This window comes from Danio rerio, chromosome 24 (assembly GCF_049306965.1).
Source record: "Danio rerio strain Tuebingen ecotype United States chromosome 24, GRCz12tu, whole genome shotgun sequence".
NCBI classification, from domain to species: domain Eukaryota; kingdom Metazoa; phylum Chordata; class Actinopteri; order Cypriniformes; family Danionidae; genus Danio; species Danio rerio.
In genome coordinates this window covers 7,089,844-7,105,770 of record NC_133199.1, presented here as the reverse complement: position 1 = coordinate 7,105,770, position 15,927 = coordinate 7,089,844, and the positions used below count along the sequence as shown (strand labels likewise).

Sequence of the window (15,927 nt, the reverse complement as noted above, 5' to 3'; positions counted from 1 at the left end):
CAAAACCTCAAGTGTGTTGTTTCAGCTCATTTTAAATAAGTAGTTTGAACAAGCAGCAAAAATTATAAACGATTGATTGATTGATTGATTGATTGATTGATTGATTGATTGATTGATTGATTGATTCATTCATTCATTCATTCATTCATTCATTCATTCATTCATCCATTCGTTGCCTACATATGTATGTACACACACAATAACCTTTATGACATTGCCATTACATATTATGGTATTTGAACAGGAAAACACACGTATACTCACCTCACACATTTTAATGTTCTCGCTTCAGGCAGAAGGTGAAAAGGCGGCATTCGTGTGTGTGTGTGTGTGTGAGAGAGAGAGAGAGTTTGTGTGCGCGCGAGCAATCGCTGCACAGAGGCGGGGGTGAAAAAGGCGGCAAGCGCGTGAAGGGGGAAGAGAAAAGCTCGTGTGCGCTCGCAGAAGACCGGTGTCTGTATCCAGGCTGTGAACGGTTTTCTCCGTGTCCGTTTTCCTCCGCTCCTCTCTCTCTTTCTCTTTCTCTCAGTTATTTGGCTACAGAGGCGTACCAATCATCCGAAGGACGACTTTAAAGATCAAATCTCGCGTCTCTCTGGGATTTTGCTGCATTTCTGCCGTTTTCCCCTCAGCATCTTCTCTCATCTTTGTAACCGTCAGCAGTCTCACCACAAACTGAATGTCTCTTGCTGTCTGTGGTAATTTGTTATCATGACCACTGCAAAGGAGTCAAATATATCGACCAAAACAGCTCAACAGCAAGAACAGGTACTGAAGACATTTATTTATCTTTGTTTGGTCACTGGGATTGATACTTTATTATTTTCAAAAGGTAAATTGCTTTAGTTAAACGTGAGGTGGTTTGTAAAACTGACAGAAAAAAGTAATAGTATCTTGTGAAGTGTCTTACATGTTTTATGGAAGCAGTGGTAGGAGTGACAGGAGATTGTTCTCAAGGAGAGCCTGACCGTCTTTATGAGCTATGAATGACTAATTGAGCTTTAAAGTCAGCAGTTTGGGTTTGAAAATCATATTTAGCGTATATAAAAAATCTGATAAAAGTTGATTATTCTGATTTAAAAAATAAAATAGTTGATACATTATAACTTAGAGTGATAAAAAAGTTTATCTCCCGGCATAACCAACAGTGAAACGATGCTTATGAAGTGAAGACCTTTAATCATATTCAACCTTTTTTTGTCATTTTTCTCTGTGCTCTTTATGTTTCCTGTTGTCCAAAACATAAAGTGTTGTATATATATATATATATATATATATATATATATATATATATATATATATATATATATATATATATATATATGTTTTATGTTAAATCCACTTAAATATTTGAAAACAATTAAGTTAACTTAATTATTTGCGTTGTTACAACATGAAGGAATTGTGTGGAGCCCAGCAAAAAATAATAAAAAATACTATGGAAGTCAAGGGGTCCAAGCAACAAGCATTTTAATAATATCTTTAATAACATTATTATATTAACATAATAATAATAATAATAATAATAATAATAATAATATTTTTAATAACATTTGTAATTATGTACACACCCACTGGACATACATTTATAATTATGTTTGTCTATATCTGCAGTATTCTGATTATTAATAGCAACCTGTACATCTATTCATTTATTGTAAATCTCTGTACATAGCTAATACAACCTGTTTATAATGTTCATGGTACATCCATCTGTAAATATCACCATAGGTTTTCTAAAACTGCACTTTATAACTAATACCTGTATCCTGCACTTGCGGTTAGACCTAAACTGCATTTCGTTGCCTTGTACTTGTACATGGGTAATGCCAATAAAGTTGAATCTAATCTATTCTAATCTTCTTTTGTGTATTTATCAGAATAAAAAAAAACTCCAGCATGTTTTAAACAAGTGAAGGGCGAGAAAACGTTGACAGTATTTCAATTTTTGGATGAACTATCGCTTTTAAGACATGCAATATGGTCTTGCAATTTTATTTAAGTTCATTTTTTGCTGTTTGAACAGTTTAAGTCACATTGCTTCCCTCTCCTTTCAGAAGATTACTTGACTAACCCAACTCTGAATTACAGTACCTGTGAGTGGAAGCAGGTACAGAAACAGCCACAGGCAATACCGACAGGAACAAAGTGCAGTGCAGGAAAAGCAGTGTGAAAGGTGGAAGCCCCGCTAGAGACAGCAGAGAGAGGCCATGTGAACATGTCAAGGGCAGATACACTTTGACAGCAGGAATGGTAGATTTTCTGTTTTTCCACTTGTTTTGCAAAGAAAATGATCATCTAAAGAGCAAAGTTGTCCTTTACATACACATTATGCATTGTTTATGAATGAAACAATTTGGATTTACCAATTTCACGTTAATTTGGAGGAATTTCTTAGAGAAAGCAATACAAATGACATGAATTGAGATTCTCTAATAAGAAATCTTTCTATAACTGAGCCATTGAAGTTGGGCAGTACTGCTTTTAAGTTTTTGTAACTGCAGATTTTCTTGCATTCAACTAAATCTAAAAATAATCGACATATGTAACTAGCACATATTGTTAATGGTAACAATTAATCTGAGAAAGTTAATTCACTAAAATAAACAAATGAACATGTTCACTTTGGTAGAATTTAATCAAAATCTAACCATTTACTTCTGCTCTGGAATGGCAGTCCTTCACTGCTGACGTCAGTTTGATGGCTTGGATGAAATATGCAACTGCACTAGATTTTCAAGATACGTCATTACGTTGATTGCGTCAAGATATGCAATGTTGAGTCTGAATTATAGTTGACCAGGAGCTAGAAGCTAGTAATTAATTACTGTATTTATATACAATTTATTTGATTTATGCAAAAACAAAAACAAAAGTGAAACTATTTATAACACAATATTTATCGCAGAAAAATAAAATTGATCAGAATCAGATTTTCTTCCAGTATCGTGCTGCCCTATTAGCCGTGTTTGTTTAACCATTTGTTTGCTGCTGTGAAATATTAATAGAGCGCAAAATAAAACTCCATCCCTTACTCAATATTTCAACATGGGCTTATTTTGAAAACGTACCCCTTTATACATTTCTGGAGATCATACATTATGTAGGGAGAAGTGCGTTGCATTTTAGTTTTAAAACAAACACTATGGGGGGTATTACGCTGTTACTTTTGGCGCTTACCAGCTGCCCCTTACCTCTGTATGGACGACTTTCCCGCTGTTGTCTTCGCCATGTATGTTGGTGGACCTGAGACGCAGAAAGTTGACCATTACAATGGAGTTCGAGTCCGGTGAACGATTCCAGAAAGCTGGTAAGAAAAATACTATATCCAAAAAATAGAATAAACAAATAAATAACAGAGTGAGAATGTAGTAAAATCTGAAAACGTGGTATAAATCAGACAAGGGCTTTTCTTTTTCTGGATTGTTTTTCAAAACTAACGGCTGAATTTAAGGAAGGTAAAGGGTCAATCCGTGCTACTTAAAACACTATTTGTTGGGTCAGTCGACAGCGACCTCTGGTGGATTTATGCAAGAAGAGCAGGTGCGAATGGCACTTGCGAGATAAATTTGACATCTCAAAAATCGTACACATCGGCATCTGGTGGGTTTTACCTCCTGGGACGTATTTGGCACTCTACAGAAATGTACATAGCAGTACATTTACAGAATGAGCCTGGATTGCAAAGTTCAGTTTCATTTTGATACCAAGACCATCTCACAGTAATTCATAACATTCTGAATTAGTGGCTAATCCATATGAATTTTTAAAAACAAGAATTTTAAAAATCAGACCATCACACTGAAACAAATGTTCACAGCAACTTCCAGTTTACGCTGTCTTCAAACTTTTACGGTAATGCTAAAACCGGTAACGCTGCAGTATATCCTGATCAACATCGAGAAATGAGGACAGATAAAGGCCATGACTGTTTTATAGACCATCCATTAGAAAACAGCAGAGACTGAATATGCTGTTGGAGCATGCACTGTACGACGTAAGTCTGTCTTGAATAGATTGACTTTAACTTGATTGCAAAATGTATTACTGCACACTGGAGGCCGGCGATCGACTTAAGTTCAGTTGTACAGAAGTAAACCAATCAATATATTGATTTCTTCAGCTTTTTTCCCCATTCATGTTTCACACATCTGCCACAGTGTGAGTCTTTCATTTCTTCTTTTTCATTCGGGGGCTTTTCTCAGCAAATATTGATATGTGTCTAGTTTGATTAATTGACATTTAATTCATTCAGATTGAACACAGAATCAATTGATTGCCATTAAAATGCTATGCTTTTTGGTGTGTGTGGATTCTAGTTTAGTGGACAAGTACTGTGATGGTATTTTTTAATAGTAATAGCATTTTTAACAGTGGAGCTGAGGTTAGAGAGAGAGAAAGAGAGAGATATTGCAGCCAAATCTATGACATTTGTCAATGATGCCTTTGAGCTTGCTCATATACAGATCATATATATTTCTTGAACTCTTTTTTTGTGTAAAATACAAAAAGATTTCCGCCTCAAGTCTGTCCACATTAAATAGGAAAACATGTTCTCACAAAACAATTCATTAGGGCCGCTGGTCTGTAAAATGACAAATTGCTGCTTAGCTCTTGCATGTGTGTATGTATAATGCATATGAAGAAATTAGCTAGCAAGTCATGTTTTCTGCCACTGCAATTTGGTGGGACATTTATTCAACAATAGATAACATAGATGCTGTTGTTAATGCTGTTGTTAATGCAGTTGGATTAATAATCTGTCAAATAACTCTAATTAACATTCATTCATCTATTTTATTTCAACTTAGTCCCATATTTATCAGGGGTCACCACAGTGGAATGAACCACTAACTATTCTGGCACGTGTTTTACCCTGCTGATGGCCTTCCATTCACAACCCTCATTATTAACAATATTGTTGAACTGCTTAACAACAAATGTCTGACAAAGTTTCATAATATCATTTCATAAGTGAAAAGTGATGATAATGTGATGTGTGATGTGATAGTTAATCAATTTGAGAGATTGTTAATGTGAGATTATTACGGTAAATAACAAGCACTAGGGATGTGCGTCTCAGAACTGAGGCAGTTACGATATGCATTTTGCTGGATATTTAACAATACGATACAAGATACGTATGAAGTAGTCTCACATCAGAATGACAGCTGAAGGTCTGGGAACTTTAAGCACTTTGAGTGGTCAAGGATCACCCATGATGTTATTTGATTGACAGGTTAACCAAACACACCTCACATTTCACTTTGTGCCACGTCATGTTTAGGGGTGTGGAAAGGTCCACAGAATATCCAACACAAACTCACAGCAGTTCGTAAGTTTTTGATTTAGTGGCTAATTTGTATGAATTCGTACGATCTAAAGTTGCGGTCACACATGACTTTTCCCCCAATAGAATTCTGACTTCATATGCATGCGAATGCGTCAGATCGGAAACGCAAGGTCATGTGTCAGGTTTCGAAGGTTGCCGCAGTGCAAAGTTCAAGCTTGGTGAACTCTGACCTGCGAAATCACATCACTTGACTGCGTGAGACCAATCAAGGATCAAAACATGACATCTTTGGACTGAAATATAAAACATGGAGCAATCGCTCGCTTTTTTAAATGTCTAATAATCTTGTTTAATCACGCCCCTTTTCGCAGCTCCGCACGACAGAATTTCGCATTATCAAACTCTAGTGTGACCGCAGCTTAATTCGTACAATTTAGTACGATTTGCACATCATCCAATGATGGTTGAGGTTAGGGGTGGGGTTGGGTGCCACGCCTCCTTTTTAAAATTGTACATTTTCATACGACTAAACTACGACTTAATTAGCCACTAAACTGACAAAAATGTAAAATACTGACGTTTCCTTGTGAGATCAGGCTGGAATAACAGCCTGGCATGCAACCATACATCATTCAGGAAAGAAAGTTTACAACAACGATGCATTAATATCCTTAATGACCTGTCAGCTAGAGGAAATCAGTAGGACATGTATACAGATTCATTATTTTGGTAACAAATTTCTACGGAAAAATCCTGACTGAAAAAGAAAGTTTGCTTTGGTCTATAAAAACACATTTGTTGTTGTATTTATGAGTATCTACAAATATAACACTTTACTGATTTGAACGATGTCCTTCTCTTATATTTATGACCAAAAGGCAGAATGTTTGAAAGTTTTTCACTACCATTAGAAAACAAGTTGAAGCTTTTATACAGAATAATTGCGGTTTTAAGTTAGATTATTAATTGCTTATCGTCATTGAGTTATCCTCACAATAACTGACGCGTGTAAAGGCAGTAAATCACTGATCCATTCAATGCCTCAGAAGACATTTTTACTAAAACCAGAAAATTACCCAAAAATTGTAAGAATCCTGCATATAATATACACCTAGTATGAGCACTAATGTAACTACATCAATGTAAACATCACTGCTGTTTTATTCAATAAGACTTTATATACATACAGACTGGTAAAGATTGTACTTCATATTTAAACCAGTGAGAGAATGGCTGAGGATCTGCTGAAGTATTTCCAGAAAATGTGCCATTAGCAGCTAGCGATACAAAACAATACTGTTCACCCCATCATAAAGCAGTGCGATCTGATTTCGATTCGAATTGATTCCACACAATGCCATTAGATGCAGTGTTATTGAGTAATTTGTCACGTAATGTTTGATTCTAGCCTTTAACCTTCAAAGTACTTTGTTCATATTTGATGTTTATGTAGATGAGGAGCAGTATGTAGGTCTAGTTAATTTTCATATGGGTCAGAAGACATTTTAGGCTAGACGAAGCAGCAATAATATGCCAAATATGTAGCTTGTCATCTTGCAGCTGGTTAAAACAAAACCGTGAACAAGCATGGAAGAAATATCTTTTATACTGCAGCACCACCATGCAGCACCCAAAAAAAAATGGTCCAGGAAAAAACACCAGTTATTTGAACAATATGCAGACTCAGAAGCTATAAATATTCTGTATACATACACATACTCATGAACACGTAGATTCATACGCCCACATAAATGTCTGCAGCTAAAAGATGGATCCAGTTATCTAGTGATGTGTGGCAGATCGCACTGATGTACAGGCCGAGAGGAGGTTCCCACTCCTGGAACTGCTGCAGAGGAAAGCAGTTTCTGTTTATTATCACACACATACACACACATAAACATGCTCACATGCACACAAACAGCAGGATGAGCCCCTGACCAGCTTGAGCCATGTTATGGTGACCATTTATTTCCTTAAATTCGTAAAGCCTCAAAATGGCCATCATTCACAAGACAAATGCCAGCTGCCAGTGGGCGGTGGTGCAAATGGGAATACGAAATAAGATTATAATAGTGCGTCACTTTGAGGTGGCAGGCAGATTTTTCAAAATCTTTGTGGAATGGCTTTTATGAGCTTTTATAAGCATTACGCCAACTGGTGTCGTTGTCCAGAAGTCTGGAGTTTAAGCCAGTAGTGCACACAACTCTGTCATATTTCGAAAACAAATGTTGGGGTTACAAACCATTTTCGCAGTTTCACGCGGCGTGCAGAATCTTTTTATTGTCTTGGTAATTTTATTTATAAAGCAGCTCTGTCTTGAAAGAAAAAAAACTGTGGCTTATAAAAATAGAGGTCTGTGGTGACATTTTTGAAAATAATATATTGCTTCAATGTGAAATATCCACTGAGGTGTGCTTTCTCAGAAATAGAGATAAAAGTGACTGTAAGGCAACATTTTATTTTGTTGTTTTATGAGCATATCATGGCAGTTCTAAAACCAAATGACCAGTCAGAGCCATTAAAAATGTGATTAAAAGGCATTTTACACAACATTGAGCTCTTTTGTCAAATTGGAGTTATGCATGTTACTATTTCAACGCTGTACCGGTTGAACAATCAAGCAAGTTTACCATTGTAAAAGTCATATATGATGTGTTACACAAACTTTAAAAAAAAAAAAAGTAATGTTTTTTACAATTGCAATGCTGTACCAGGTGAACAACCAAGCAAGTTTACCGTTATAAAAGTCATGATATGATGAGTTAAAAAAGATTGAAAAACTGCTACGTGCTTTACTATAGACCTGCCCCGTAATTGTATTTTCTGTGATAAAGAATAAAAGTTGAGGGTGTTTTACTGCTGCTTGTGTTTATTTCAACTGAAATCTGCAATGACTATTGGAGTATGTGTTTGGAGTTTTGCAAAATGTTGCTTAGAGTCATGTTTTTTTGTTTTTTGTTTTTTTCCAATAGGGAGAAAATAAAACTGCTATTTTTATAAACACTGAAGATGTTTTAATTAAAAAAAAAAGATTGAGATAAGCTTGGTATCATTTACTGTAAAATATAAATTAAACCAGTGTGTGGTTGTTCCGAGTCTTTCTTCACTCAAAAAATAAATAAATAAATATAATAAAATAAATAAATAAATAAAAATTGCTGGTTGTTCAAACTACTTATTTTAAAAAGAGAGCTAAATACACTCTGGAGACCACGAAATACATCCTGGGAGGTACGTATTAGTGAAGTTTTTTTTTACGAATCCACGAGAGGCCTGCTGTGCGCGATCTTTTTGCGTCTCTAACACTTCTCGCGAGCGTGCGTTGTTCGCGTCCGCGCTGTTCTTGCGCAAAAAGCCTCCAGAGGCCACTGTCGAGAGACCGTCTGTCCGACTGACTGAATGACTGAATGATTAACTGTGCGGCCGGCCAATCGGCCGACTTAGCCACCCTCCTCCTTCCCAAAACCCAAGCGATGATTTACAAAAGCCGTCCAGAAAAAGAAAAGCCCTTGTCTGATTTTGACCGCGTTTTCATATTTTACCGCATTCCCCCCCCATTATGAACTCGTTCGCTTTATTTTTTAAATTCTGCTTTTTGTTTTGCCTGATTTCTGGAACCACTCTTCCCCGGACTCAAACCTGGTCATCGGCGCAGCCGGCTCCTCCTCCTCTGGGCCTCCACTCCACCAACGTAACATGACGAGCTAACCGGACAAACTGGTTGCGGTGGGAAAGCCCTACACACGGAGGTGAGCCGTCAGCCGGCGAGCGCGAAGAAGAGCGGCGTCACCCCGTCCCATAGCGTTCACTTGAAAAAATGAAATGCAGCCATACGTACCTCCAGCCACGTAAATCGCGGTCTCCAGAAACGTCTGCGGGGCTACGTTTTCAGATTAGGGTTGATTAAGACTTATATTTTCCATATCACATTTACATCATCACCTATGTGATTATTAAAAACAAATGGCATTAAAAAGAGCAGCTGTTGAGTCTCACACATAGTCTCTTGCCACTCTTAGCTTTCTTTCACAGAATGTTTCTCTCATTAAAACACATGCAATCATGCAACTTACAGTATTTCTGCCAGTATGACAGAACTCCTAATTAACAAATAAATAAATAAAGGCAGAATATTAGAATGACTAGTTGATTGGTGCCTTCCCTATAGCAATTAATGTGCCATGCGGTCTCAGTTGTGCTGGCTTCTAAAATGTCAGCAGAATGTTTTGAATGTGTGTTTAAATGAAGACAATCAACAGGCTGTTTAGTTATCCAGGAACCGTGGATTCATTTAGATGGCATTTATTTCAAAATGCCAGTTTCCCTCAAGGGCGTAATTGGATAATTGGATTTCATCAAACGGAGAGAGTGCAACTTCTGCATGACAGACCTCTGTTTATGTTTGTTGACTTTTACTTTTTTTAATTTTAATAAGGCATTTTCAGGATGTGGATGGACCTTCATGCTTGTTTTGTTGTACTTGCCATTGTCACAATAAACTGGGGTATATTGCGTTAAAGAATGTGCTTGCGTGACTTAGGGTTTCTTGCAAGCTCTGTTGCTGTCAGGCTGTTCTGTAATGAACAGAAGGAACAGACAGTGGGATGTGTGTTTGGCAGTGTGCGTGTGCCCTCTCTCCTGGGGTAGTTTCTACCCTTCAGAGCAAGGTTTGGTATTACAGTCCATATGTTGATTCAAGACAGATCCACCAACCTCAGAGAGCCTACACTATAGCCTGATATATGTACACAAACTCTCTGTATCTGTGACTCAGATTGATATAGCCCTGTATAGACATCCTCTTATATGTGCAGTTTCCATGGGCTTAATACATGCGTCATTTTATGATTTTGTTCAAGAAGAAGCACAAATTGAAATGCATCAACAGTTAATCAGTGTTATTTAAGTATTCTTAGCACATTTTGATACGAAAGCAGATTAAAAGTATTGTACTTATATTCAAATATGTGTTTTAGGTTATAATTAGTGCAGTCAAATTGACTGGTCATGATTAATCACATCCACATTAAAGTTTGTATTTGATAATAATACAATGTGGTGCAAAAGATAATACAATGTGTATAAGGTGTGTTATATATAAATGCATGCATAAATAGATAAAAAAATGCTTATTTATATTAATATCTAATTTAAATATAAACTTTTATTTTGGATGTGATTAATTATGATGGTCACCAACTGGACAAATTTAATTAATTAAATTAAATTAATTATTTTTTTATCATTTGATTGTATATTTTATTTTATTTTTTAATTGCAATTTGTATACAATTTTATTTATTTAATTTAATTGTATAATTTAATTTAATATATTTTTATTAAATTTTATTTTTAAATTAAATTGTATTTAATTAAATTAATTTTTTATTTTATTTATTTTTTAATTATTTATTTTTTAGTTAATTTTAATAAATTGTATCATTTAATTTAATATTATTTGATTAAACTGTCATTTTACTTGGCAGTTCACAAAATACACCTGTTTTTTAGTTCATATAAAACCATAAGACTGCAAAAAATATTAAAGAATTTGTAGCGTGATAGTTGTTGAATAGTTTTAAATGAAGCAATGAAGCATGTGCAGGTCACTGCTTGAAACATCATGTCAACCCAAAATTTCTTATGAGATATATTAGCTTCTGTTTGTCATAACTGCTTATTTTTTCCTGTGGTTATCAACAGAATGTCACTGATGTTGTTTATTGATTTTTTAACTTTAACTGGTCTATTTTTTTTTAAAGATGATTGGATTTGCTATTCCATTATGCATGTGTAACCCAAGACTTCTTCATATTCATTTTTCTGTCAGCAAAGCATCTCTAAAATGGCAGAAATGAAAATAATTAAGACTTACAAAGGAAATTTAATTGAATTTATCAGTTATTTTTATATACAGTTGAAGTCAAAATGATAAGCTATGTCCTATGTTTTTTTTTTTTTTCAAATATTTCCCAAATTTAATTTAACAGAGCAAGGATTTTTTCACAGTATTTCTTACAATATTTTTTTTCTTCTGGAGAAAGTATTATTGTTTTATTTCGGCTAGAATAAAAGCAGTTTTTATTTGTTTTAAAACCATTTAAAGGTTAATATTATTAGGACCCTTAATCAATATTTTTTTTCTGATTGTCTACAGAACAAACCATCGCTATACAATGACTTGCCTAATTACCCTTAATTGCCTAATTAAGCCTTTAAATGTCATTTTAAGCTGAATACTAGTGTCTTTAAAATTATCTAGTAAAATATGACAAATATAAAAGAAATCATTTCTTAGAGATGAGTTATTAGAAGACAGTGTTTAGAAATGTGCTGAAAAACCTTCAGAAATTGGGGAAAAAAGATACAGGAGGGCTAATAATTCAGGAGGGCTAATAATTCTGACTTTAACTGTATATATGAAGGTTTCCAGTGTCTACCAATCACGGATAAGAAAGATATTTTTTAGCACATTCTGTTTTGAGGGTTTATCCCTGCTGCAGTTATGATCAAAAGAACCTTTGCGCTCGATACCTTGATGAGACAATAGATTGGAATCTGGCCATCAGCGCAATGCATCATGGGCATTGCCCTCTGCCCAACAGCTACTTTCTTACCAGACAGGCAAAGCTGGTGGCAGAGCCTAGATGAGATAAAAACTGGATTCCTCTCTTTCTGCCTCCCTCATCCTCATCTTCTTTGCTCATGTCTCTGCCGGCTGCCAAATTAAATGGCTTACATTTCTAATAGCAGTGTGTGTGTGTGTGTGTAGTCTTAGATTTGTGGGAGGAGAGTGTTTTATTGAAAGCGGAGCGTATTTCTTCTCACATACATCACAGTAGTTTATTTATTTATTTCAGAAGAGAATCAGATTTGTTTTCAGGCATTTTTTGCTCATTTTATTAGTGATTCTAAAGACTGACACACCAAATAAACACAATAAGAACTAAGCTGACTGTTTGTTTTTACCTGTTCTGAAAAGTTGTGCATGAACACAAAAACAGGCCAATTATTTTTACCATTATAATTATTTTTTTGAACATAATGTTATGAATTCATTTGTGATGTAAAACTGTGATACAGCAAACCAACACAAAAGGATTAGCGGCAATGAAAACTGGCTGTGCTTTTGCATTTTTAAGTGCCTGTAATATTGCACTTGACATCTTTATCAGCAGGTGGCGGTTGCCTTTTAGACCGGTCCTCAAATTAACACTCGCCACAGTGCCAAATGTGAGCTAAAACTGCCATTGGCAAGTACTAAGAAACAGTATTATTCACTAGTTTGCTGATACAGTAACCTTTCTTTTATCAATATGTGCAAAATCAGCCCAAAAAAATTAACTTTTTTTTTTTTTGTGGCAAAAGGTTTTTTTTTGTTTTGTTTTTTACATGATGCAGTGCACAAGTATTTACACATTTGAATATTTACTAATTGATTAAAAGTAATATATATATTCTGCAGGAATGTGTAGACTATTAAGAATGTGACACTATTAAGACGGGATGCAGGTCTAGTTGACTATAATTGCCTTACTAGTCATTGAAAGCAAGTCTTTTACTGTGTAGAAAAAAAAAAAACATGTTAAAAAAAGTAACAGAGTAAAGCTAAACCGATAAAAATAAATAAATAAAGGGAATACCAACATGATCTCACGGCAACTGATAACTTTTTGATTTAGTAGCTAATTCATATAAATTTGTATGATCTCACTTATAGATTTGCTTATCCCCCAATGACAGTTGGGTTTAGGGGTGGGGTTGGGTGCCATGCCTCCTTTTTTTCAGGGAAATATAAAAATAAAATAAAAATTAAAAAATAAAAAAAAATAAAATAGGATAGGATAAAAAAGTAAATGAAAATAGGATAAATCACATTAAACTAAAATATAGAAAATATAGTCAAAATTGTTTAGTTTTTTTATAAATATATTTTGCTTGAATTTAAATGTATTATATTTTTAAAGATATTTGGTGACTAAAATAATAATCTAACTATATCTGTTTAATAAATCAGTCTGCAAAAAACAAAAAAAAAAAAAAACAGATTACCTATATTCACTGAGAAATGGATAAAATATTAATTTTCAAAAGTAGGTGTACTCATTTATGCTGAACAATGTATATATAAAGTGATATCTGAGTATCTGAGTTTATTGTCAGTTTCACAGAGCTCAGTCTATTGTTTGATTTTATATTGTTTTAAATAAATGCACTATGCATTTAATGAGTGTATTCTTTTCTCTTTTTTTTCTAAAATAAGTGTAAAATAAATAAATAAGGGAAAATCAACTTCAATTTAAATGTGTTAATTTTTTTTTCTGCTTCTAAGGATGTTTGGTGACTAAAATAATACATTAATATATATTAAACTGTTTTATAAATCTCAGTCTATTGTTTGACGTTAAATTGTTTTAAATATATCCACTATACATTGGCTGATGTTGAGTGTGTTCTCTTCTTTTTATTTTTTAAGAACACATACAATTAAATGATGATGGTGCATGGCATATGCATTATGTATTATTACTGGAATTAGATTTGATATTTTAGATATATTATATAAATACTACATAAAATATGTACATGTAAGCACAATAAAAAAATACCTCAAACCTTTGGGCTTTTCTTAGCTTATAAACTAGTCAAAAAATACTCTAAACAACATTCAAACTAGACACAGCTCACATCTCTAAATCCAACTGTGTTTGCATTTTCTGCACTGATCTTGGGGGAAATCTATGCAATGGGTTTAAACATGGTAAACAAGTGTTTTTAATAAAGCTGAGAGTGCTACACTCGTATTATAAGGAGAATGCATTTTTAAATTAGGCTGACGATTTAATAAAGGAACCCTCAAGGGGCGTATGATATATAGAAGTTTATGGAGGGCAGACAATCCAGTTCTGCGAAAATCTGTTGAACTTTCTTTAGCCCAGATTTTCTATAGACCCAGGAATGGATCATGACAAAAGACTAAGATAATAAAAGAAATAAAGATAAACGACTAACAAAAGACAAGACTATAGTGTTTCCCAGTACTTGTTCTTTGCATCTTGGCCTGGTTGTTTAGTGTCCCAACGAGAGTGTTGCTTTGAAACATGGTGCTTCTGAACCATACAGAAGCTATTGAGAGTTATTGAAGACTCCACTCTTTTAAAATAAGGATGGAAAACATGTGTTTTTTCTGCAGTAAATAAACCCAGGCCATCAATCAAGTCTGATGTTGAAAGGATGTATTCAACAATGTGTCTTTTCAGTCAAGCTAATTGCCAGTTCATTACACAAGATTGAAATTTGAGCGAAAAAGAGAAAACGTGTCATTAAATGTGGACCTTGGAGAGAGGATGAACGGTGGGAGGAGAGTATGAAAACTCTTAAACATGGTTCTGTCCCCTTATGAAATCTGTTTCCTCAAACTCGCGTCTTTGATTGCATTTGTGTCTGTGGGTATTAATCATCAGGGAATGTGATGTTCAGAGCAACTTATGGTATTAATACACGGTAGAGTTTGATGCGGGTATGCTGCAGGTGTGCAGAAAGGCTTTGAACATGACTCATCTTATCAGATTTTACAGCTGGAACTATATCTGCTTAATAATATTCACGTTGCGGTGAATAATACGATTGTACGACTGGATTTGAATTGGTATCCATGTCTTTAAAATATGCAGTTGATGTCAATGCTGTACTCAGGCATTCAAAATGAATTTTTCTACCATAGATATAATAAAAGAGCAATTTAACAGCAATAATTCCTCAGCAGACTTGGAGGAAATGAGGACTATTGATTTTATTCTCTCTGTAATTGAGGAAATATATGTAGCAATCCTACTGCTTAAACAGTTACACCTCTATTTTGCAATTCTCAAATGGCACTTTCTGTGTTTCAAATTTTGGAGTGGTTGTTTGTACCAGATTATATGGTAACATTTTAGTTTAGATCACACTGCTAACTAACACTACTAGCTTATTAAATGTATTTATTGGAATTAAAATTTAATTATTTATTGGAGCCATAAATGAAAAGTCTCGACCTCCCTTAGTAGACTTTGCCATTCTAGGTACTACCAGAAGCCCTGAGTTTTGAGATCTTAAAGAGCAGGTTGGATTGTAGCGAGACAGAAGGTTAGTTAGATAAACAGGAGCTAGATTATTTAAAGCATTAGGTACGAAGCAATATTTTATAATCAATACGAAACTTAACATGCAGCCAGCCTTATCCAAGGAGTATAACGTTGGGGTGATATGATCATATTTTCTAGAGCTGGTAAGAACTTAAGAACCTGGTAATAAACTATTATCTGAAGTTTACTAATATAGTTAGGTATTAGGGTATAGGTTTTGGGTAGGATTAGGGTTGACATTTTATAATAACACTATAAATAATTTATTAAGCATAAATACATAGTTTATTAATCATTTATTAAGCATTAACTCTACATTATAAGACATTAGTAAGCAGTTTATAAATTCAGCCACAAATGCTGTGTTCTTGACTTAAAAGCACATTTATATATATATATATATATATATATATATATATATATATATATATATATATATATATATATATATATATATATATATATATATATATATATACACACACACACACACACATACTTTCATAC

At 34.3% G+C, this 15,927-nt stretch overlaps 1 protein-coding gene across 6 annotated transcripts in view; it reads left to right on the top strand.

Annotated features, from left to right (window-relative positions):
* The window catches only part of dpp6a (dipeptidyl-peptidase 6a), a 467,305-nt gene that overhangs the window by 252,635 nt on the left and 198,743 nt on the right, over positions 1-15,927 (top strand). The window contains exon 1 of one of the 6 annotated variants that reach the window (XM_009297268.5): positions 443-768. The exons of 4 other annotated variants lie outside the window; for them this stretch is intronic. In XM_009297268.5, coding sequence (XP_009295543.2) covers positions 712-768 — 57 coding nt within the window. In that variant the 5' untranslated portion in view covers positions 443-711. Of the gene's footprint in view, positions 1-442; positions 769-2,057; positions 2,254-15,927 lie in introns of those variants that run through there. One more of the 6 variants, XM_073941402.1, reaches the window with a different exon arrangement.